The sequence below is a fragment of the Amphiura filiformis genome, chromosome 3, assembly GCF_039555335.1.
Source record: "Amphiura filiformis chromosome 3, Afil_fr2py, whole genome shotgun sequence".
NCBI classification, from domain to species: Eukaryota; Metazoa; Echinodermata; class Ophiuroidea; order Amphilepidida; family Amphiuridae; genus Amphiura; species Amphiura filiformis.
The window spans coordinates 51,198,521-51,225,486 of NC_092630.1; the positions used below are offsets into that span (position 1 = coordinate 51,198,521).

Below are 26,966 nucleotides of genomic sequence, written 5' to 3' on the forward strand. Positions count from 1 at the left end.
TTGCACAAATGTTTGGGGTTTTTTGTTTTGTTTTCTTTTCATCTTTTCGTTTGTTTTCTTTTCTTTTTCTTTCTTTTCTTTTTGTTTCTTTTCTTTCCTTTTTTTGTTTGGGTTTTTGCTGTTGTTTTGTTTCAAAGTATTGTTTTGTTTTTTGTTGTTTTTGGTTTTGCTTTTTTGGTTTTTTTTTTTTTTTTTTTTTTTTCCTGTTTTATTCTTTATTCTCCCATGTTGGCACCAAACTTGTAATCTACTTATCCAGACTGCTGCGCTGCGCAATAATAATAGCACATTTGTTTAAATCCATTCCATCATCATCCACTGGCTGTTTCTGCATCAGCACATCATTGAAGAAGTTCAAACCCGGAAACGAAAAAGGTCATTGACCCGCCAATCAACTACCCACAATTCATTGCAAAAAGAGGCCGGGCGTTTCCGGAAAGCAAGGAAGTAAAAAGACACCGAAAATGGTGAGTTGTCGATCCAATAATTTTGCTCTTGACGTGTACACATAAATATTTTAGCATTTTACTTTTAAGATTCAACTACAAAAATTATCCGAAGTCGTATGATCATTCCAATTTTAAATTCGATAATTTGGTTGTGCCGCAAAACGCTAATGATGACTGGTCTGTGTACACGGAAGACATTGACGTGGGTGTTGAATTCAGCAGGCAAAACATGACGGAGTACACTTTTGTGTTTTGGTTTTACAGTAGATTGACATCGCGAGAGCAGACTTTTCGAATTAATTAGTATAAATTGTGTGGTACATAACACCCTTCATGATTACTGTTGTTTCGTTGTTGTTTTTATTTGTCCCAAAATTTATCATCATATTTTTTGTCAGATTTTCATAATTTCATTTTCAACACCATTGACACACTGGCCACTGCACAAGCAGTGCACGTCAAGAGTCAGTGTTGTAGTCAAGACCTCTGTCCGAGACAAGACCTGCACATCCGAGACTGAGACGAAACCTTCTGAGCTGAGACAGTACAGACCGGTCGACCGATCATACCGTCTATTACCGATTGGTGTTACAAGCCCTTTGCATGTTTGGCAATTACAACTGCGCATGTGCAGAAACAAAAGTCGCCAAATAAAATTGGAAATAAATACGAGGAGGCTACTGTACATTTCCAATGCGGTGAACTGTGCCGTTTGCATAAAAACATCTTGTACTGGAATTTTGCCGATTATTTTGTCTTTATTTCTTCATGATATATGGTACATTGTATTTGATAAATTATATTGATATCATGAAGAAATAAAGACAAAATAATTGGCAAAATTCCAGTACAAGATGATTTTATGCAAACGGCACAGTTCACCACATTGGAAATGTACAGTAGCCTCCTCGTATTTATCTCCAATTTTTTTCCCATGCATTGCAAGTATGCCCAAATCTGGAATTGCGAACCGGCTTATTCACAGTCAGATATCTGTGAATTCATATCTGTGAATTCACATGGCCGCATCTGTGAATACCACAGAATTAGAGAAGGGGAACCGGGACTCCCTATACCGTCACGTACAATCGCGCCGTCAGCTATGGGGAAAAAATTGGGGGTATTCGGGTCCTTGCTGACGGTGCACGGAGATGAACGAAAACAATTCTGCATCTCATCATTAGCGTCTTGGTATCACGTGCAGGTCGCATCTAGTCTGTGCGTCTCTCAAATGCGCCCATCGTCCATGTCGCGCTTGCATTGCCTCAAGTGCATTCCGAGGGAAACCGAAAACCCCCAATTTTTGCTCCATGCCTGTATGAAGATGGCGGTCGAGTCCTGGTTCTCTAAATTCTGCATGGTGAATACACAGATCTGTGAATACACAGATATATTGAAGAATTCATCCCAGAGCAAGAAAAACAAAAGGTGGGCAAAGTTGTTATGATATTTTTGTTTTGCCTTAGAGTGTATAGAAACTTTCTACAGTTGGAAAAAAAAATTCACCATTGCTTTCTACAGTTGGAAAAATTCACCATTACTTTCTACAGTTGGAAAAAAAAATTCACCATTGCGTTAAAAAAAATAATAAAAAAATAGAACACAACAGCCAATTTTTTTTCCAACTGTAGAAAGTTATTTTAAGTTCTATGTACAAACTAAGGCAAGAAAAAAATATTATACCAACTTTGCCCGCCTCTTGCTTTTCTTGCCCTGGGATGAAAATGGAATGGGTTCTTCAATATCTGTGAATTCACAGATATCTGTGTATTCATCGATCTGTGAATTCACCAATCGGTCCGTACTGGAGACCAAGACCACATCCGAGACCAAGACCAAAGACCTCTAAGTTCCGAGACAGAGACCTTGGTTTAATAACAGTCGCGTCCATTGCGGCGTGACGAAAGCATTATCATTTAGGGGGGTTGGGGAAGAGCATATTATGTTCCAGTTCTACTCTTACTTGAAAATGTCAATTTGTCCCAAAACATGGTGTTTTTCAATTTTTGTGCAAAAAGAAATGCACTGGGGCAATCTCGTTCAAGACCGAGACTTTGACTAGGTCCGAGACCAAGATCTTAATATCCGAGACCCAAGACCTGCAAAACCTAGTACAACAAGTCATACCTAGAATATTTTCTCAATTTGAATTTTATCCTTTCTAGGTATGACTCCTTTTCCATAAAATTTGAGTCAATTCACGATGTCATGATATGCCACATTTTGTAGGCTCCAATTGTCAATTACATCTTAGACGAGAACAACTGGCAACCAGCGGCACTGTGCAGTGCCGGTCTGCATTTCAATTGCGTGGTGCATGGGTGACATGTATTTTCAACATCTTTTGCCTATGGTGATCCACCCCTCAAAAAAAAAATCACCGTATAGGTCCCTGTACTACATGTACATGTATGCAAAACCAGGTGTTGAGACGGTCTACAATATATGCAATTTACTTACTAAACTGAACACTTGACTTACACTTTATCATTGTTTATAGACTTGACTAAACTAGATTTTAGTGTAGGTTCAAATTTGCACATAGTTACACATGCATTCGAGTCCCAAGCTATCGTTTTTGCAGTTATGACAGTATGGCGGTCTCATTTTTGCAATGCATTGCATACTTTGAATAATTGATACATAATCTGTTGATGTTTACATTTGGACAAAAGTTGCTTTGTCTTTGATGTGTACACATGTATGATGAGTGGACTATAACTAGAAATTTGATTTGAATGAACAGAGCCTGACATAGCTTAACAATTTGTCGTGATGTATAAGCCCACCCAAATTTTTGAAGTGAAATCTGCCATCTAGGGGGTTACGGTAATTACAATTTTTATGCTAAAATGGCCATTAATTTTGTCCACATTTTCCTATATTCTTTTTTTTTTTTATTGAACCCCTCGAACCTCATCTTGTTACATTACTGAGTTATGCGAATTTCAATGATGTCAGAAAAAGGCAAATAAAACAACTAGGAACACATACAGGAGTTATATATCAAAAACATTTGTGCTGAATCGACAAAAACATGGCTTTATTAAGAGCCTCAAGGTTGATTCTATTGGCATCCCAGCCCTAATGAGAAATAGCAAATTAGAATCTTGACAACCATAACCAGTCAAAAGCTGAGATCCTCAATGAACTAGACAAAAGTGATATATTCTCAAGTATGATAACCAATACTGTTATTGTCTTTTTTTTTTTTTTTTAGGCGGCAACACTACGGCCTTACCTCAACGCAGTCAGGGGTACCTTGACAGCAGCTATGTGCCTAAAGAACTTCTCATCACAAGTTGTAGAAAGACATAATAAACCAGAAGTAGAAGTTAGGTAAGTCTACGGACTGTTGAGGAATTATATTCATGCTACATAGTGTGGCAAAGACTTCATCCCAGTGCAATAGTGGAATTCTGTTTCTGCATTTGTAAACCAGTAAATCAAATCAAATCTGAAAATCTAAATTTTGCAACTCACTTTGATATTACATCTAGTATGACTGCACTTCATCTGGTATCCCAATGGGTAATAACATTCATGTATATAAGAAACAGAAAGATGAGTGACAAGAATGAAGAAAGAGTGACTCCATCATATAATCTTGTAAGTCACAGAAGTCTGGTGATACTAGATCATGCAACCTAGCAAAGTGAATTGAACATTTTTATATGCTATCACTATCAGCATCAGCTAGCCTATCTAGAATGTATAATTTCCCACAAAATTATGGTGAAATGTGTTCAAGTGCAGTGATCTCTACAAATATATGTCCCTTTTGCTACATGATAGTAAATGGGGGGTATAGTGTATAACATGAAAATTCCCTGCAACGTGAGTATACATAGAATCAAGTGCTTTTTTGGAAGTTGGGAAAAAGTCTTTTTACCCATTTAAAGAAACATCAAGATTGTGGAAAAAAAACCTTTTGAAAATAAGGAATGGACAAAATAAACCCATATTATCCCTGTAGTGAGGTACATAGTTACATGTCCAGGTTTATAACAATCAGATTCATTTAATATATCCATGTTGTACTCCCAAATTCTTGATGTGCTTGATAATTCATGCAACTAAGGTATAGTTTTGTTCTTCAAAGTCACACTGTCAACTATGTGTACTAGTGTAGGCCTACATTTTGTACATGTAAAGAATAATCTGTTGAGCGTGTATATGTTGAACTATCAACATACATACACTCAGGGTTTGGTTTACTTTGAAAAATTTGCATAGCAATTTTTAGCAAAAACATTATTTAGTTGATGTTCTAATGATATTAGCATATGTTTACATTGTAAAAAAATGCTATACAAGCTGATATTTGTGTAGCTAGCAGGTGGTCCAAAATGGGGAACATTTTGCTCTGCTACACCAGGTAAATTGAATGCTGCATACACTTTATGTTCATTGAACTAACCATGTGTAGCAAAATTGACATTGTTGTGAAAATAATCTTAGTTCTGTTGTGACATTTCAGTTGTAATATTTTAGCAACTGTCATCTTTTGTTTCTGATCAAACAGTGCACCAAATTTGAGTAGTTCACCTTCACAGGAAAAGAGAATAGGAAAACATGATTGCTATGTCTATAGGTGTGAAATCATAAGCATTGTATCAGCCATTATCTGACTGATAGCTTTCTTCATGAATGCATGTGATTTGTAAGTCATGGTAAAATTAAATGGGTGCAGTTCATCATAACTTGTTGAAGATTTTAAAGGAAGTATTTCAATATGCACTTCATTATATACCATATTGTAAAGTAGCCTAACCCTATCTTAAATTTTGATGCTTAAAACTTCAAAGAATGTATACAGAAAAGTATCACTGCTTTGTTAAAATAAACATATTCCCAATTTAATTCATGCACACATATTCAAAGTCAAAATTGATTCTCACAAATTTTATTTAGAAATAATTAGTATGACATTGATCCCATAAATCTAGTTGATACACAATTCCATTCCTGCTGCTCACTCTTGTTCGTCATTTTATTCCCTTCCAGGAGTAGCAAAGAATTACTACTACAGCCAGTTGTTATCAGTAGAAATGAAAAAGAAAAAGTTCTGATAGAAGGTTCTATAAACTCCTTGAGAATAAGCATTGCAATTAAGCAGGTAAGTGAAAGAGCAGTTGGCTCAAAACTTGTTTGCTTCAATCCAAACACGTGGGATAGAAAAATAGTGTAAATTGAAGTATGTCATTTTACAAGGACAGGTACTTGGCAAGTTTTAAAAAAAGGGGGGGGGGGGTAGAAAAATAGGTGAGTTGAAGTGGAAAGTCAGTTACCCTGCAGAGTTAGCTTTAGTGCTTTATCATTTGTGCTTAATTGTGCTTTATCATTGGCTAACAGTTTTCTGACGACGTCATCCAGCTTAACGTCAAACAAGGCTTTCAATTGGTCGATCGACTAGACGGCTACTTCATATTCATGAGCAATTTTAACCCGCAAGTAAACACTTGCGAGATTGCATCGCTTGCCAGCTGACTGAGGTCAATCAAGTTCCAGTATATAGCTAGAAGTGTACATACGTGTAGCCAATCAGAAGTTATAAGTGGCCATTGGCAGACTGTTTGTGTGGAGGAGCATAACCAAACTGGCTGCTGAGGAGACTACATGTTTAAGTCGAATATTTCTAGTGTAGTTCACTGCCATGAATTATAAATGCTGAAGTTATATTGGAAGCAACAATTATATGGGGGTCATTGTGCACAATGTTTTGCTATCACAAGACATGGAAACAAAATCAATGCATTTGCTACCTCCTGCTATGTCAGGATTATCCTAAATATTAAAGGGACAGATCACATCTTAAAATATTATTACAAATATGACATGACCAACACTAATCAGCTGTGCAATCGTCAGCTGAGATTCCTAGTGCACATCCTTGATCTGCCAGAGGAAGAGCCTGCTAAAAGGTTCACTCTCTGCATACCACCTCATGACAGAAGGAGACCTGGATGCCCACACACTGAATATTTAACCTGAATCCAATGTGTGCTAGGGTACAATGAAGGCGTGATTCAAGCAGATGGCTGCACTGCCAAAGATCGCTTTGCTAGAGAAACCTCCACAGCCAAAAGAGTATGATGATGTTCATGTGCACAACAATCTATATAATAATACGCTATTCTCTGTTTGTCTGTTTGTCTATTTGTCTATTTGTCTGTTTGTCTGTCTGTGACTGCTAATGTGAGGCCGTCGTAGGTCGTACGGGGCTCAAACTCGGTGGGTGGGTGTAGTTCTGTCCTGGCAAGAAGAAGTTTATGTTCGTTAAGTCATCCGACCTTGGGGCCCCCTCCCAGGGGTCATCTTAGGTCAAATGACTAAAAACTGTCGTGTGAGGCCGACGTAGGTCGTACAGGGCCCAAACTCGGTGGGTGGGTGTAGTTCTGTCCTGGCAAGAAGAAGTTTATGTTAGTTAAGTCATCTGACCCCAGGGCCCCCTCCCAGGGGTCATCTGAGGTCAAATTACTAAAACTGTCGTATGGGCATAAAACTTGGTAGGTACAGACAACATAAAGAGCCAAAATTTTGGAAGGTCATTTTGGGGTTATCAGAGGTCACCCACAGGTCATCTGAGGTCAAATTGGTAAAAACTGTCGTATGGGCATGCAACTTGTAGTGCATTACAGACAACATATCAAGCCAAAATTTTGGAAGGTCATTTTGGGGTTATCAGAGGTCACTCACGGGTCATCTGAGGTCAAATTAGTAAAAACTGTCGTATGGGCATGAAACTTGGTGAGTACAGTCAACATTTAGAGCCAAATTTTTGGAAGGTCATTTTGGGGTCACCAGGGGTCATCTGAGGTCAAATTAGTAAAATCTGTCATATGGGCATCAAACTTGGTGGGTACAGTCACCATCAGCCAGGTAATCGTGCCCAGCCGAGAACCGCCAAATATGGGTAACCGCCTAGTATATTATTAATGGTACACATGGACAAGAGCATGCAGACACTGTAATGAGCTTCATGGATAACAGACTTCAAAATCAGAAACTTAGTAATACCGTAGGCCTTACAAAAAGGCTTAACATATTTCTGTGTAATGTTGAATGTACCACCCTTAAAGTAATACATGGTTTCCTGCAGATAATTGGGGCTGGCATCAGCGAAGGAATGAGAGCCAACTTTTGTGGAAATTGTGGTCAAATTTTTCCATTATTATAATTTTGTAATATATTTCTATAAATACTTTCCCAATACTAGGGTTTGGTAAAATATCACAACTATGCAGATGAGATACTGCCATTGATTGCATATGGCTCTGACATGCCAGTTTAACAGTTATTACAGGTATTGGAAATAATTCTTGGCTAAGGTGATTAGGTGAAACACTCGTATAGCTCCACAATAAAGACATGCACATATAACACAGCCCAGAGATTTGTGCACTCGCCTTACACTACGTACACACATTTAGTATACTACATGTATGCCACGGATCGAACCACCATGGTCACAGAATTACTTAAAATACCTCTAGTTTTTCTAATCTCATTTGCATATCCAACAAAACTATATCACAATACTTTGGTATTTAAGCTTAAAATACCCTTAAAATTATTACTACCACTTTTTTCTGCATACTCTCCAAATTTGTCTCTCTTAAGTCTTAACTATCAGAAAGTGAAACTTAGGATATGTGTTAACAATGCATGTACATGTAGGCCATTTCCAAATTACAAGTACCACTACTATTTTTAGAGATGTTTCAGTTTCATTTTAACCTTGGGTTCAATGTCCAATTTTGTAATTACACAGTGAATTGTAAAGACAGATCTTGGGTTTTGTCTTAGTGTAATTATAAGAGAGCACGAAATACTGATAGGATTAGAGTTAGGGTTAGGATTTAGGGTTATGGTAGGATTAGGACTAAGGTTAGGGTTAGGATTAGAGTTGGGATTTGTTTGGTGTTCTCTTACACGAAGGATACTCCAGATCTTGTGTACAAATGTATTGTAATTCAATTTGAGATTTCAAAAGACATTATATAAGCCCACCCCCTATTGTTCTAAACATTCTGTGAACAAGGGTGCACTCAGGTATAAGCCCAGTACTAGATTTTGGCCAAGTTCTTAAATCAAATCAATGCTTTGCTCTCATATTTAAGAACAAATATAAAAAAATATCAGTTGATAATTAACATTCCACACTTACAATTTTAAGAAATTGACATAGATTATAGAAATTACTGGTACATTGGGCATATACAAATAGGGGATGATTGTTCTTATTATTAAATTCATGCACTAGCCCTTCCCCGGTTATAAGCCCACCCTCATTTTTGAAGTGAAATCTGCCATCTAGGGGGTGGGCTTATACCCGAGTGGTTACGGTAAATTGTAAAACTTACACTACAACTCACTCAAATGGATGTGAGTTTAATCATTTCAAGACAACCTACTTTGACTTATTTGGGGGGGGGGGGGAGGAAGAAAACATGAAATAGATTTGAGTTTCAATTTCTTTCCATGATAATCAAATATGTAGGTTTGAAAATACACTAACATTCAAATAGTGTTTCCCATTAGTCATTTATAACATATCATCATTAGTGTTTGTTTTTTTAACTTGTTATCAACACAAAATCAAAGTAAAAGAAGTGCGGAATTGATAAGTGAGTTAACCATCATATTTTGTATGACCTTTGACCTTCCAGGCTGATGAGATAGAGAAAATCTTGTGCCACAAGTTCATGCGATTTATGATGTTAAGAGCAGAGAACTTCTTCATTCTCAGGAGAAAGCCAGTAGAGGTGAGCAATGTTTATAATATGTGACCATCCTCCACAACTGAGCCCGGATGTTGCCAGTGCCACTATTGAGATATGCTCCATTGAACTTAACAATAAACAAAGGATTTATTGACTGTTTTATTGATTTTTCACTACTTGAATGTCAAGTACTATAGGCATGCTATAACTCATTTTACAGCTCATGTGGAGAAGTTTATTTTGTTGGAATATCTCAAAAATGATGATTGGCGACTTCAGGGCTCAGTTGTGCTGGATGGTCACAATGTGCAAAAAATTTATACCGTATTTACTTTAATAAATGCCTGGGGGTCTTGCATTTTTGAAAAGGAGGGCGTTTATTAGAAGTGAATTTTCAATGAAAAAAGTCCCAAAATACGACGTCCTACCTGCATGTACCTACTTATGTGTTGCTTTGAGTCTAGTGACTTCAGATATGGGCTACATTGTCTACCAGTTGAAAATGAAATGACCTCACAAAAGGGGTTTCAATTTCAAATGTCACTCATCCCTGTGTGGAAGATTAAGGGCATGTCTATCACAGGGGGTGTGTGGATTTCAACTGGAATATCCCAATATGAACAGAATCCCAGTCACTAGGGTCCACAACATTGTTCATCTATCAGGGCACAGTTCTTTAACCCCAATACATTTGTACATTCATTGAATGACCTTAGAAAATTTGGGTACAAAAACTCATACTCTGCAACTTAAGGTCAAATTTTGCACTATGAGTGTTTGATTGAGGTTATTTAACACTGCCATTGGGATGAGGCCATTGTGGTCCATAGTAAGTCTCATACAGCCAGCACTGCTGCTACAACTGCCATGTTTTAACATGGACATTAGGGATGCTGTGTAACATGGACATTAGTGATGCTGTGTAACATGGACATTAGGGATGCTGTGTAACATCCCTAATGTACTACATGTAAGTATTTCCCCTGTAGGGAGCCATCCGAATTGTCACTGCTAAATAAGCATGTAGATTCTTCAACTGATTTTCCTTGACTCATTTTCTTTTACTGATCTTGTACCCATAATGATAATGCAGCAAAAGGAAGCTATCAAATTCATCTTTAAATCACTTAAGAATAATATTATACTTCTACTTTTTTATTGATGCGGAACTAGACATTTATATAATATACAAAGATATTAATCAAATGTAGGAAACTTAAGATGTGGGATTTATTTAAAAGTAGTTCTTAATGCAATAAATATTGAAACAAAATTTCTTTGGCAATACTACTAGAGTCCTACATATTAAGGTAAACAGCCACTTCCTGTAGTACAGGCGTGTGCTTTCCTGTAGGCCTACAATAATCATGCATGCAGTACTGCTACGCACTGTGGAAGTAATGTGCTTGCACATACTATGCTAAGTTTGGGTAAAGGTAACCTTTTTAACTGGCAATTTTTCTTGCCAAGTCATCTAAAGGAAGATTTGGTACGTGTTGAGAGTGATTGATTTCTGCATGTGTTCTGCTGATAGGCTAGTAATGATATGGCTGTGTTTAGGAGGAGTTAAGCAATATTTATAAGTTGTGCGACAGAATGACTGGGCATTTGCATTTTTTCCCCTTTTACTCTGATTTTAAAGGATAGTCAAGTATTAAAGAATGATTCACATGGTTATTGATAAGGAGTTGTGATAGATGATGTTATAGTCAGCTAACAACGCTTACCGCGCATACATTTCCACTCAGCAACAGCAGATCGCATAAGCAGCCAATCAGAGACAAGTGTGTTTCTACGCAGTAAATACACAATGTACGCTTAAAATACACTCTCGTCAAAGGTTTACTGCAAAATATTATAACCAGTACACAGTAGGCATTGTGCACAATATACATGCTCTCATGCAATCATTATGGTCTTCTTCAGTTGAACATGTAAAAACCAAGTTGACAGAATTATAATGATGTGATCAAGCAAGACATTCAATGTTAGCTAAACAAATGGAGAGATTTAGCTAAAGGAAATTCAAAGAATAAAAATCTTGGGAACTGTATGTTTGATTGTAATACTATAAAACCTTTCAGTACATAAAAGACCCTGGAAAATGAGTAATCAATAGATGTATTGTATTGTATTAAAATGACAAGTTCAATTAATTTGGCCAAACTAGATTAACATTTCGCCTATTGAATCACATATACAATGTTTTACATATTTTCCTGTTATATATTATTTCAAAGCAAAGAGTTTCCAATTCTTGCCCTTTTTACAAATGGCCAATGCTTTTTATGAAACGCTTAACAACGGTATTGAAACCTATTTCCCTACTCGCGATATTAAAATGCACATATCAGACAAACCGTGGATCTCGGATAGAACCAAACACCTTATACGCGAAAGGCAGGCTGCTTTCTCTCCAGAGCGACCCTTGTTGTGGAAGTTTTACAGGAACAGAGTTCAACGCTCCATTGTTGCCGACAAAAACGAATACTACTATAATAGGGTTCAAAGGCTAAAAAAGGCTACTCCAGCAAGCTGGTATAGAGAAATACGTGTGATGACCACCAACAACAAGTCCCAAACTTGCATACAGCCTCCTCCTGAGACTGATCCAACAAATGCTAAGGCTGTTTCAAACTCGATCAATGAGCATTTTGTCTCTGTTGCTAGGGACATAAGACCGTTAAATGTTGAGGAATTGCCGCATTTCTCCCAGCTAAAGCATCTGTGCCTGAAATATATCCCTGGGAGGTATGTGAAAAACTCAAAAGATCAAAAAGAACAAAGCTGGCGGTCTTGATGGAGTATCAGCCACTATTATTCGCGAGATTGCTTATGAGATCAGTGATCCTCTCTGTTGTATATTGAACACATCTTTTAATGAGGGAATTGTACCACCCCAGTGGAAACAAGCTATTGTTGTCCCAATCCCTAAGTCTAGCCCTCCTGTTTGGAACCAACTCCGTCCTGTCTCTTTGACAGACCATTTTGCCAAAGTGGCGGAATCATACATTATTGGGTGGCTAATGGAGGACATTGAGCCTCAAATTGATAGTAATCAATTTGGAAACAGAAAGAAATATTCCACCTCTCATTATCTTGTTAGACTTGTAGATAATATTTTGTCTCACGCTGAAAATACTAAAAGCATGTCCAGAGTTACAATAACAGATTTTAGTAAGGCGTTTGATCGCGTGGATCACAACATTGCTATTCCAAAATTAATTCAAATGGGAGCCAGATCTTGCATAATCCCCTGGATTTGTAATTTTCTCTCAGAGAGGTCTCAGTGTGTTAGATATCAAGACTGCCTTTCTGCATGGCTCAATCTTACAGGTGGTGTACCCCAGGGCACACTTACAGGCCCTGCCACATTTGTTTGTCAGGTTAATGACACTGCTCAAACTACAGATGAGAACAAACTGGTGCTTAAATACGTTGATGATCTCACTATTGTTGAGAACACCTTTGTCAATCAAAGATCTAGTATCCAGGATAATTTGAATCTATTTGATCAATGGGCTAACATCAATAAGATGACATTAAACCCCAAAAATGCATGTTCATGGATATTAATTTTTTGTCATACTCAATCAGATCATCAACCACTGACACTTGCTGGTGTCGAATTGCAATCTACTGATTGTGTCAAAATTTTGGGTGTGAAGATAACTCAGGATCTTAAATGGGATGTGCACACTACAGATGTCATCAAAAGAGCTACAGGGCGTTTGTTCATGCTCACCACGCTGAAGCGGTTCGGTCTAGATCTGGATGACCTTAAAACCATCTACATAGGCTTTATAAGACCGCTTGTTGAGTACGCTGTTCCAGCGTGGCATCCAGGTTTGACCGAGCAGCAGCATTACGCCCTGGAGCGCGTCCAAAACGGGCATGCAAAATCATGCTGGGCTTCAAATACACATCTTATCAAGATGCTCTAGAACTTTGCAAATTGACTGAGCTGAGATCACGTCGCGATCAAATCTGTCTTAAGTTTGCCAACAAACTCCTGGAGCATCCTGACTTCCGTATCTGGCTTCCAGGTTACAGGAAGGAGACTGGTAGGAACCTGCGACACGCTAACCACCTGTCTTTACCCAAGGTGCGCACTCAAAGATACGCATACGTAGTCCCATCCCATACATGGTTCAGCTGTGGAACAAGGATGCTTCAGGAGCAGGTCAATAATTTCTTGCTAGCTTCTTTGCAGTTATATATAGTTTGTATGTGATTTCGTTTTGGATTTCATGCTGTTGTAAGATATATTTAGTGTTTTGTTGTTGCCAATTTCTTTGTAGCATGTATGTAATTCAGCCTTTTGGCTGCCATATGCATTGTTGTAATAAACCTTGAATAATAAATGCACCATACCGGTTTGAGTTTAATATAATTCCCAATGGTAAAGTTTGTTTGGCTTATAATTGGCAAAAATTATCTGGTTTTTGCTACTGCGCTCCTTAATGAAGTCCCAACTGAAGCTCACGTAAATCCACATGCAAGTGCCAGGCACGCATTACACAACTAGCATAAGTGATGCGCCCAACTGCATGCATGCCATTCTATATCAATACACTGTGTTATGAGTCTCATTTTTTTGCCGATTATAAGCCGAACAAACTTTAGTAAAAGCCTCAAAATCCCACACTATGGAACCCACTCATGTCTGATACCATAGTCCCCACCCTTTTGAGACCCATATTTCACCCCTATTAAAGCCCTCGGGTTCACAACTGTTTGAATTTTCTTCTTCTTTTTCTCAAAAACTCTAGTTTCAAACATCATTTTTATATAGATGCTTGATAATTACTCAAGTGATGACACATACATGCTCCTTGTAATTATAATTACTTCCAGAACCGATCATTTACCGTCATGGTGTGAACCAGCAACATAAAATAGGTCACTTTAATATACTATTACATCAGAGAATTCCCGATGGACTTTTGGGGTGCCATATGTAACATGCTGTTATGTTGCCTGTTAATTTTGTCTCAAAGATGCAGGATTTGTGAGCTAATCAGGAAGGGTGTAGACTCCCACCACCTTTCTACAATGTTCAAATGTAATAGTTGCATCCTGTGGGTTCCTTGTAGACATGTCACTGGCAGGGTTCACGGCTCTATAGAGGCACACATTCTATAGGTAATATAGGCTAGGTTTAGGGGATGCAAGTCTGGGTCCTGCAATCCATCCGGCGCTACCATGGTCATGGGGTTAACCAATTATGCTACTACCTGTTTAAAAGGTTGTGCTATGGGTGAATGTGCATGAGGCCAATGGTAACATTAAACAGATTTAACGGATACAAGTTCCCTGCGGTGTTTGAAAACATGATCCCTTTGCAACTGAATCTTGTTTCCTACCCAGGGGCTCCCTCGCACCTCCCTTGTCCTGTAATGCCGGCCTGTGTGCTACAAGAAAGGTTTTGATTTACCTTCTGATCTAATTTTACAGCTTTTTGTTTTGCTTCATTTTATGGTTTGATATTTTGCCACAGTAATTGTTGATAAATTGTACGGCTATGGGAAAGGTATGCTATTTTGAAGTATTCCAAGAAAGTTGAAAAAAGTTTTCACATCGTAGCCATTAGATAGAGCTGGTTTAGTTCCCTCGGATCTTGATGCCATCAAATTGTGAATGGGAAGTGTTAGCATGAGACCAAGGACAAGGAGTGAAACGTGGTTTAGTTCCCTCGGATCTTGATGCCATCAAATTGTGAATGGGAAGTGTTAGCATGAGACCAAGGACAAGGAGTGAAAGCGTGGTTTAGTTCCTCGGATCTTGATGCCATCAAATTGTGAATGGGAAGTGTTAGCATGAGACCAAGGAGTGAAACGTTGATGCTATCATCCCAGCTGGCTTTTAGACAGGGCTCTTACTAGGGGTATAATTAGAAAATAAACAATCAGAATTTTTGGTTTTACTATCCTCTGGTGCATTTCAAGTTGTTGCTGTTTTTAAAATTTTAAGTTTTAATTTAAGTGTTCATTAAGAATTTTGGTTTATTTGTAATCATGTTGTGAAAAAGTGATCTATCAACATGTCTCAAGAAGAAAAATCATATGATATTTCAAGGTGTTTTTTTTTTAATATTCCAGGTGTAGTTATGATGATTGCCAAGTAATTTCATAGATTTGTTTGCAGAATAATCATATTAATATTCTTGATTATGGCTGCAGACACGTTTCACAAATTACCGGACAGTAATAATGGAAACTATCATTTCCTTTTCCTCAATAAAAGTAACAAATAGCCTAAAACTTGGCACAGTAAATGCATGTGCAATAGAATATTAGGGATGATATTCAGTATTACTGCGTTTGGTTTCCGTTCCAGTGTGGTTAGTTTCCTTACATGACATGAGGTATTCCCAAAGAAGCTTTTCTTCGCAAAGGCCCATTTGTAAGCAAAATGATATTTTTGCATAGACTGTTAAAAAGAAAGCGTAATTTTAAACAGGGTAGCAATATCAAGCAGTATATTTTATCAAATTGCTTTTTGAATTTGGCATATTTGATGAGCAGTGATGTATTTGCTATTGACCTGCATTTAGAGCTAAAACTTGGCAAAAAAACTAAACAGAAAAATAAGAAACCTCATTTTGCTCATCCATAGTGCAATGACATGTCAAGAACTGCCTTTTTAGGAGAGTGAGACCAATTACTCTCTACTGCTCTCCTTAAATCTGATGTAGGAGAGTGATTTTAGCTCTCCTTAGTTGACCATTCTCTCCTTGCATTCTATTTTGAATGCTCTAAACAGCTCTCCTTGAAGGCTCTAGAAGAGATATAATGCTCTCCTGCAAATTCCAAAAGACAGTCCCTGCATGTGTTAATGGTGACCAGTCGAGCCTACAAATGATTTTGATCTATGAATGTTATACAATTTATCACAAATTTGTTGATTTAAAAAAAAATAATAAGTGCACTTATTTTTGGTTGATTTTTTCTTTCTGGACTACAAAAAAGTTATGTTATCAGGTGGTTTTTTTAGGTTTCCAGGATTGAGTTTTGAAAATAACAGGCGTGCTACAAATCGCACTTCTGGAAATGTTAAGGCGGGCTGTCAGGTGTGCTATTAAATTGCACTTGGTAAGAAGTTTAGGAATTGAGGTGTGCTATAAATCATTCTCGGAACGGGCGAATTAAGGTGTGCTATGGTGTGCAATCGCACTCGCGCACCTTAAAACTCAATCCCTGGTTTTCAGAACATTCATAATCATTTCTTGCTCATGACATTTAGCATAATTTATAGCTCGCTGACATTTACATAGTTTTTATCTAGCTGCAGTAGTGTATGCATGCATCATGCCTCATTGGGTGATTGCAAATAGCATGTATTCCCAACAGGAAGATAAAATGCCAGATTGCTTCATGTTCGAAACTTATTTTTGTTTTTGATGGAACATCAGTTGCAGAAACGTTGGGAGATATTTGGGTGGGTTGCATCCCAGACATAAACAAAATGCAAGTTGTCTTAGCAAATCAATAAGTTTCTGCCAAGTTTTATTTCCAGATTTAAGGTTGGATTTGTGTGCATTATCCTTGTAAAAATAGCAGCAGATTTAAGCTTATGAAAGTAAAGAAGGGGGTTAGACATTGTAAATGTATATATGTTTTTGATTGTGTGCTTCCTTGAATCATGATGCAGGGCAAATTGGTATTGTCATATCAACTGCTTTGTGCCAGAAGTGGGTAAGTGCAATAGCTACCATGTGTATATGAGTACAATATACTGTGTGTAAATTGCCAAATTTTCACAGGGCAGCTATTGCACTTACCCACTTCTGCCCCTGAGCACTGAGCAGTCGATATCATGAAACTTAACATTTATTAGATTCTTAGGTTTTATTGTATTTGTAGCAAGCAGGAGAGAAACTGGAAATAAGGGTGTTTGTTTTTGACTCAAATTGTGTTTTCATATTATTGATCACCAAACTCTCTCTCCATCCAGTTTTCATATGTTTGCACAAAAAAAAACAAGTATCCAAACCCTAACTTTTTGTTGGAATGGAGTCTCATTTGATATTTCAAATTTTGAGATATGTAGGGCCTAATTGCGATTAATTAAATCTGGTTGACCAGAAAACACATTTTGACAGTTTTTTTGGTTGGATGGTATCACTGACATTGCAACCAAAACCTTTGGTCTTCAGCTGGGTCATGCATACTTCCATGCCTGGTTGGATGACCTAGGGATGATGAGAAAGCTTAAATACACAATTACACAGTATTTTTTGAGATCATCAGTGTTGTCAATAGACTGAATTTAGTGCCAGCTAAATGTCGATGATATTTGTCCAAAATATTCTTATGGATCATTTTCCAGCTGTTTTTAAGGGTAAAAAGAACAATTTCTCTATTTTAGTGCCGGACAGACTGCCGGATGGCAAGTCACTTTGAGTGCTGGTTGGTCAGCCTGAGTGCTGGTTACTACAGACCGGCACAGACCAGTGTAGTGACATCCCTGGAGATTTGTGACAATTTCCTACATGTTTAGAGATTTTGTCAGTGTTTTGAGAGTGGCGTGTGATCATTCATTCCCAATAGGTGATTCCCAATAGGGTGATGTAGCAGATAAGATCAATCTGGCCAGTGTCAAGTTATTAACTAGATCATTGTGATGCATCCAAGCACTCTGGCAAGATAAATTGTTTAGAGAAGGATGTACTAATTAAAACAATAACACAGCCTGATTCAGCCTCTAGTTTACCTCTTAAATCTGGATGTATTAAAGTGGCAGATAGTGTCCAGTGTCAGTATTTATGCAGGTACAACTAAAAAATCACATCCATGTATGTAGAGCAAAGTGTGTAACACTGGTGTGTTAAAGGGGAAGGAAATAAAGAAGATGAAAGAAAAGTTTAGGGTGCAGAGACCGGGGATAGTAAGCCATAAGTGTGTACATACTTTTTCATTGTATTTTCATTGTATATTGTGTGCTCGGATGATTGTGTAATCGGATCATGTGGGATACTTGCGCATGCAGTCAGTTTGTGTTGTAGCCTTTTAGGGTGGTGGGCTGTGCAATAAATGAGCCCCAGGGGGTAACATTTCCAAACTGCTCACCAAAATTCGCTTTGCCCCCCCCTTGGCCCACAAAAAATCAGCCCCCCTCAGCCTGCCCAAAAATCTTTGCCCCCCCCCCCCTTGCACATGCTAAATTGTTGGGATCCCAATTTGCTAACTTTAATTGTTCTAGATACATGTTGCGAGCGCAGCAAGCAGGAAAATTTGCATTAAGCGTTTCTCTACTGTTTTCTTGAAGCCTTTTTAGAGCGCTTTTGTTTAAAAGGCGCCCGCTATTATTTGCCAAAATTGCTAACCCCTTTTGTCTCGGCAAAATTTCTTACCCCCCTAATTTTACCCTCCCACCAGGGCTCATAATTATTTCACAGCCCCTTAGTTCTAGTGAAATCTTACATGTAGCTATTTGCATGTTGATTTCATAATTCAAAATACCCTTCATGCAAGTGTCTTTGCAGTTATTTCACTGGCACCAAAAGCCAGGATAGATCGTGATATCGTACTTTCTTTGTTTTGGTACTTAAAATAAAAATCGAAAGTAGTAGTCTAGTATTGGTGCCTCATGAAGGGAGGCATTGATCTGACTTTGTGCATTTGCTTCTGTCTGGGTTTACTAATTCAGCACTCATAAAGTAGGTTAAAGTCTGATATAAGCAGTTGATCTTTTCTTATGCTGTCCCAATCTACTGGGAGTCTAGCATTGCATTTTATAAATTAACCATATGGTTCCAATATATTCTGTTCATTGTTCTCTTATTCTCAATTCTATTATTCATTGTTTTTATTGTTTTCCAGGGTTATGACATAAGTTTCCTGATCACCAACTTCCACACAGAGACTATGTACAAGCACAAGCTAGTAGACTTTGTCATACAATTTATGGAAGAAATTGATAAAGAAATCAGCGAAATGAAACTAGCTGTCAACTCTAGGGCACGTATTGTAGCAGAGGAATTCCTCAAAAACGTAAGTTGATGATTAAAACGATAATATGTTGATATGTTTTCTGGAATTGATTAAGTCATAAGAGAAATTGATATGGTAAGTGTAAAGAAAAGCAGTTTTTGTCCCAGAGGAAATTACACATACTTTGTGGGAAATTTGCAACTGTGTATTGACAACTTCAATTTAACATAACTGTGATTGCAGCAAGTATAAATGTGACAAAAAAACAGGCCTTGCCGTTTGAGGCGAGCGATCGCTCTCGCTCACCACCGCTCGCCCAAACTCGAATTCTAGTGAGCGATTTTCCACTCGCCATAGACACCAAATATCACTCGCTGCGAATCTCCCAATATCAGCCATCAAATCAGTCAATTTAGCATTTAATCGATTATGTCACAATGTTAGCGCGCTCCGCGTGCATTTCAACATAAGTACCGATTTAAGACCAAAACTCTACTTGATTATACCCAAATAAATGATACCGGTATTTGTGAAAATTCGACCACTCGCCTAGCGTCATGCTAGCGAGTGATTAACCACTCGCCTTTAAAATCTAGACGGCAAGGCAGGGTTCGCAGGTTTTTGCCGCAGGTGGAAAAAACCGTGGTTTTAACCTGCGGTTTTAACCGCTTAGCAAAAACAGTTTTTGCCAGCAAAAATGGCAAAAACTAAAAAAGTGATTTGTAGTTCAGTTTTTCATCTCAAAACAAATTATTAAGTTACAAAAATAATTTCCTCAGTGTAACAAGGCCAGATTTTGTAATTATAAGTAACATTAAGTAAAATTAAAGGCATGCGTTTTCATTGCCCAAGTGCATTTAACCGAAATGTGGCATATATCAAATTCAAAACTTTTTCATTTTAAGGACTTGATGAGACACAAAATAAGTTGAATGATTCATTAAAAGTTGTGTGTTACTGTTTATGAGCTATCTGTGTTACTTTTTAATATTTGAGTGACTTTATAATATAAGTGAGTTTTTGCCAGTTTTTGCCATTTTTGCCGGTTTAAACCAGGCAAAAACAGGTTTTTGCCAGTTTTTGCCACCCTTGCCGGCAAAAACAGGTTTTTGCCGGCAAAAACCGAACCCTGCGGCAAGGCCTGAAAATATGAGGTTTTGTGTCAAACCTACACCCAGATCTTGGACCATGATGTTTAACCAGATTCTTACTTTGTTATAAATAAAATCAATTAACAAATAACAGGCATGAGAATTTTACTACTTAAACAGGAATACATGCTTTTTTGTTGCCCAAATTTTCCATGTTGTTATTTATTTTTATCATATTTTTGATCATTTTGGCCACATTTTTTGTGTTTTTCCTGGGTTTTTTTTACATAAATGTACTCTCATGCCTGAGATATCAGAGCACTAAACTGAACAATCCTGCCAAGTCATAACTTTTCTGAAAATAAATATAAAGTAAAATAATAATTGACCTTCAAATGAATAGATAACACTAAGAAAATCTATGCTCTCATTTTGTCACCAATCAACAAGTTCTAGTTTGGCACAGGATGCAAGCTAAAACAAATGTTAGCCTAGCATATCAGCAGATTCATTTGTGTGAAGTTGTCAGTATGTGTCATATTGTATGGCACAATAGTGGCTTCGATATGAAATTCCTTGATCAGATTTGGCTTAAAAGAAATTGTGTCATGGATTTGATTTGGCAAAAATACATGAATTGCCAGTCACCTCTTTATCATAAATAGGCTAACTAATGCTGTCACTTTGTTTTTTAACTGCCACTAAAAACTGGCACGTAACGTAAGTGTAGTAGCCATATTCCTGCATTAACTAGGAAATAATAAACAGGCTTTTCCTGCAAGTTGAATTCCCTGTAGTTGAAGGGGTTTAATGCTAACTTTATCCTGCAGCAGCTCCCTCGGCAGGAAGTGGCCATAAGCATTTTCCTTTTCTTTAATTTCATCACCATAAAATTTACAAGTTTAGGATACAAATTAATCCTTGGTAAATAATTACTGTAAACTGTTATTCGTGTATATAATTAGATATGCAAGATGTTTGTTGTCAAGCTTGTGCAATGTTTCATGTCAATTTTAAGTCGTGCACATCAAATCCTGTATTTATTTTTCATTAACACTCTAAAACCCAACTCAGAATTAAATGATTGTTGAAGGTAAATGTGCTCATAAAACAACATGAACAAAAAGATATTGGGAGAGCCATTTTAACCCCATGAGAATTACCTGCCTATTGGTCAAAAAGAAGTTTTTATTTTCAATTGGACCAATCAGCAACATTGTTAAAATAATTTCAACAAGCAAAAAAATTGAGGTGAATTATTTGCAAAGCTCTATTCTGATTGGTGATTAAAATTTAGATATTATGTAATTGACCAATCAGTGGAAATGTTAGATCGGCAGGTAGTGCTCAGGGGGTTAAGCTATCAGCTTGCAAACAGACCCCATTTTAATCATTACCATTTCACCTCAAGATGTGTAACAATGCAAGTCATGTTATTATCACATGACAAACAACCCTATGACAATTGCAGCCATACAAGTTTGTATATATAAATAATATAACATTGAAGTTTGACATTGCCATTCTCATAACAGCTGATATCACTGCCATGATACAACTCTAATATTACAAGCTGACATCCTGTAAAACATTCATGATCTCTGTGCAAACATAAGATGGCAGGTATTCCAGGTGCCCAGGATATTCAATACATGTGTTAAAATGAGGATCATTGCATGTCTCTCGATGCGGAAGTCAGATGTCAGCACTAAATATTCTTTTTCTTTGATTAGGTCTGTAAATAGCTGCCAAAGTCAAATCACACCAACTGAGTTTTTCCCTTACAGTTAAATAATGATTGCTGTCTCATTGTTATACCAAAATATGTTATTTCTTTCCATTCTATTTATAATATTTTGTGTGTTTTATCTCATCACAGTTTTGAGGTATCCTTTGGAGCAGACAGAACAATCCTGTACAGCAGGGACAGACGCAACAACAACCCAGTCTTGCATCTTCTAGTAATTACTAAGACTTATTTGGGTGGTATTGTTAACAACAGCAATGAATGCCTAATGCGGAGATGCACTGAAAGTCACAGAAACCGTTAATTTTATTTTTTTTTTTATAGCCAAATCTTTACACTGAAGCATTCTTTCATCGTCAGATAATGGTGAAATTTGATAAATAAGCAAGTTTTGTGGTTTGTTTATCACTTGAATAATAATGTTAAGGTAATAAGTTAAAAGCATGAAACAATTTAATTAGGGTATTGGGCTATATAGTTATGCAACTTATTTTCTCTCTCAAGTTGACCCTGATTATGTTGTGCAATCAAGGTGATCATAAAATGATCCTAAACAGATGTATTATTGTTAGAAAATTTCAAATGATCAATGTTAATTTTTGTGCAGGTGTTTTTTCAGAGAGCAGAGGGCAATAACACAACCTAATAAAACATTGCAACCTCCTGTCTTGTAAACATACACCATATTTCCTTTACCTGTGAGGTCATACCTATCTAAAAATAAAATGATTTTGTTTTCTACCTGACTTGTCCGATTATGTCAGTTGTTACCCAAGAGTATGTAAACCAGACATGTTGATTGTTATCTATGTATGTATGTCAACTCTACAAATGTCTTAGTGGTGTGACACAGGTAACAAGTTATTTCAGCATGGGTTTCAGCATTTTAAAACATGTGTAGCCTTGTACGTACTACATGACAGAAGCTATAGGACCTTACCCATACAAACAGCAGGTGTTACACCTGAACCTATTATCAGTTTGACTGATATAATTGGTGCTATCTCAGATCCATCTGGAATGTAGGAGATCTAGAGCAAGTATATATGTGGTTATGTGACATGTGGTACAGAATTTGAGTACTTGGAACACAAAAAAAGTAAGTGCGTTGATTTATAAGAGAACTTAACATTGTTGTGCTCCAAGCACTCAATGGGCTATTCCATTTAAAATGCACACAAATATCTTCCACAGGTGGAGTATATATTTCAAATGGAATGAATACATTAGCAGCTCCATTTGAAACTCATCCTCCCTCAGTGGAAGATTGAAGTTGAATCTTTCTCAGAGGGTGTATGAAATTCAAATGGAACTGCCTAATGTGGTCATTGCATTTGGAATTTATGTTCCCCCTGTGGAAGATATTTCCAAAATCTCCACAGGGGTAGTGTGGATTTTAAATGGAATAGCCCATATGTTCTGTACCAATGTGCTGTGGGGACCTGTCCTGGCCCAATCAGATTTAAATATCACTTTTTGTCACCTACCTGGATGCATTTTTCTTTAATAGGTATCTTAGACTGTATGTCAATCCATCTATTGATCAATGAAAAACTTATATTTATTTTATAGAATTTGCAGAGTTTAATTTATTTCATAGAATTATGATAATATATTATCACAACTGAACACACAAAATAGATGCATACATGTTTATGGTACTTAGTCTGGAAGAGTGTTTTCAAGTTAGGTTTTATTTAGAACATATCTACACACCTGTGTTTTGAAATATGATTTGCGTTGATTTTAAATGCATGTCTTTAAAATGGGGGAAAAACAGGTGATATCCCAATGAATATTGTATTTAGAGTTTATCACCAAAGATGATGTAATAAATTCAGTAAAGATGCTTCAGCGTAAAGAAAATGGCTTCCCTGTTATGTATAGGCATTCCTGTGTATGTAAAGTGCTCATTTTGAGAAGTATATTATAGTCCAACCAAATCAGTTTGTGTGACTTTCAGTGTGATGATGTCTTAGCTGCAATACTTATGGGTTAGAATTAGGGAGAGCTTGTTTATATATCTTTTTTATATAACAGACACAGATAATGTAGATAACTATGAAGCTGACCAAACATTTTATTACTTCTATCTTTAGTTACATTGCAACCATATTTGGGATCAGGATTATAAATAATTGCACTTAAAATTAACAATCACTACTTTATAAATTTCAACTCTTTAATTTAATTTTGTTTCCTTTTTGTAGATTTGAAGTAAATATTTCTATGAGCAGACCAATCAGCTTTTAATTATTGTGGAATTCTCTCAAAAAACGTTTTTTCGTAATTTTAATTAATTTGGAAGCATACTTTGACACAAAAACATGTGTGGATAATGTAATTACTTTTTTTTATAGAAATTACAACAAAATATTCTTCCATTTAATCAGGTTAGGTTGCCAAATTTGAAATGGTTTCTTTGTGTATATAAAACAAAACTAACATTGATATGTCTTTCTTCCTGACCTCAATCATATGCATGTATCGTGAATTTAAACAAAAACATGGACATTATGTAAAAATGCTATATGGTAAGCTACTTACATACCATCATTCAAATAATCCATATATTAATTTCATAAAGACGTTTGGTACAATAAATACGCAAACCTGTAAAGGTGTTGTCACCAGTCGCCTGTACTCTATATCCCAGAATTGAATACCTTGTATTAACGTGTGGATGCTGAGATGTTTAGATGCAGGTTTGCGAAATCAATACTATTCATATAGTGCACCTGTTTTGCTTAAATATATAGTTCAAACAGTTCTTTTTCAAAGCATAAATGAATACATACATACCTATGATTTCAATTCCATGCTGTCATGTAGCACTCTACATCAAGTGATCCAACTTTCTGGTTTTCCATTGAATGTTGTCGGCCATTAGTGGCAGTTTTAAAACTTTATCATAGATATTTGAAATAATGGGCTATTCCAGTCAAAATCCTTACACCTTATGGATGACATAACCTTAATCTTTCACAAGGAGTGTGTATTTTAAATGGGGTTACCTGAATGGGTTACTCCATTTTAAATCTGCACTCCCTATGTAGGAGATTCGGGTCATGTATTCCATAGGTGTATGGCTTTCAATTGGGATAACCCAATGTAGACACACCCTGCCTTTGTCAAGTGATTTGTTTCCTTATTTCCCAACTAAGTCCCCATAACTTGGATCATTTGGTGTGCAGAAGTGCTTTGTCAAAGCATGAACATTCAATGGGTAGGTAATGTGTGTGTTAAGAACTTTTCCTGAACTATTATATGCACCATTATTACAATATGTATACATCATGTTGAAGAGTTACAATACAACAAGTATATCACACAAGAGTGTATTGAGTATAATGAATTCTTTGCGAGTTCCCAGTGTGAGTTATTATGGGTGGTTTCTTTTGAACATTGTGAGCATGTGAGGTGCAACATTTTGTGTGTCAGCTTACAGATATCCGTCCTATTGGCAGACACCGACAACCTGATCCCCTCATTATTTTATTCACAACTTCACTGGGTTTATAAAAGTAGGCCAGCGTTTTGATAGTTGTCACCATCAAATGGCATAGTCTTCATGTAAATTGTATATGGCCTGCATGCAAATATTACAATTTTGGCATGCTAACTGGCTTATTGATTCATTAGGCTGCGATCACATAGAAGTATACTGTATATTCGCTATACGCTCATTCGATCAGGCTGAGTTCACATAGTATACTCCTATGTGAACTCAGCCTGATCGAATGAGCGTATAGCGAATACCGTATCCTATGTGAATTCAGCCTGAGCGAATACCGTATACAGTATACTTCTATATGATCGCAGCCTTATGGTAGTCTCCATCTATTTGACCAAATGATGCAATTTCATTTTGTATACCCAGTTAAGTCTGTGAAATCATTGACATTCATTTTTATATATTCTGTATAAAGGTATTTGAGATTCTTTTTTGAGCATGTTGAGTAATTATGGAAGGAGGAAGAGGGCATACTAGACTATATAAGGCACGTAAGAATTTCTACTGAGATGATGTGGCTCATGATTATGTAACAGATTTATTACAACAATAAACTTAAATAAAATTACATTAAGTTGACTTTTAATATTTCTTTGATTTGTGTCATTTAAAATCAAATAACCAAAGCACACATATGTAAGCGTGTAAGACAAATCGCCAAACTTGGCGAGTTTCCTAAAATCCAACAGTGATTTGTAGATTTTTGTTTTCCTGTTTTATGAAGAGAATAGGCCAAAGTAGGTTACAGCTGCGATTTCGTTCAGCTTGGATGTAAACAGTATGCGCAATCATTAGGCCTATAAAGACTTATAAATTATTAAAAACCTCGCGTCGAGGTTTTGCCAAGTTTTAAAAATAACGGTTAGTTAATGAAATAACGGTTAGTTCATGAAAAAGAAGAAGTGAAATTTAGCAAAACGCGACGAGGTTTATTTACCCGTAAGAGAGCTCTATTGTTCCGCTATTGTATCCACTATTGTATTCTATTCATAAAAGCTACTGCAGGAATCGCGGCAATCCCTGATATCGCTGGTGCACAGTGTCGACTTCCTATTCGATAAATATAAATTTAATACTCCGTTGGTGAGCGACGGGCGACTGGTATTTCACCGAACGCAAGAAAAGGAGTTCTATCTGATTGGCTAGCAATCGATCGCTTAGGTCGCTTAGTAGTCAACTACAAACTGAAAACTGAGCATCGTATTCAATTCGATTGAAATCGATATTCTATTATTGCCGTAGATAAAGAGAGTGACAGTGTGTCAATAATGTACATTGTATTGCAGCTGGATTTTACATGCATTCTTTTATATAAATTTTTCTCAAAGAGTTGAATATGATCAAAATTTTTACTCAGGATTTCAAATTTTTACCCGCAAATTGCAGTTAAACATATCCACAGCAAAATACCGGTCCTCACTAATTAGTGTATTTAATTTCCAGTTAGTGTATTTAAGATAAAACCTGACAACAAATATAATTTTCTTGCAATAGAAATATCATA

General features: G+C 36.8%; 1 protein-coding gene across 1 annotated transcript; it reads left to right on the forward strand.

The window, feature by feature from the left end:
• Nucleotides 1-324: 324 nt before the first annotated feature.
• Nucleotides 325-26,030, forward strand: LOC140148690 (actin-related protein 2/3 complex subunit 4). The gene is made up of 6 exons (XM_072170729.1): nt 325-467; nt 3,670-3,788; nt 5,457-5,568; nt 9,122-9,217; nt 19,000-19,170; nt 22,081-26,030. Exons 1-6 carry the CDS (start codon nt 465-467, stop codon nt 22,084-22,086), a joined length of 507 nt encoding a protein of 168 aa, XP_072026830.1. The 5' UTR covers nt 325-464; the 3' UTR covers nt 22,087-26,030.
• Nucleotides 26,031-26,966: the final 936 nt, after the last annotated feature.

Bases quoted from the DNA above. Each gene is read 5' to 3' on its own strand.
- LOC140148690 (XM_072170729.1), top strand. The intron at 3,789-5,456 runs GTAAGTCTACGG...ATTCCCTTCCAG, and splicing joins AAACCAGAAGTAGAAGTTAG to GAGTAGCAAAGAATTACTAC. The intron at 5,569-9,121 runs GTAAGTGAAAGA...TTGACCTTCCAG, and splicing joins TAAGCATTGCAATTAAGCAG to GCTGATGAGATAGAGAAAAT.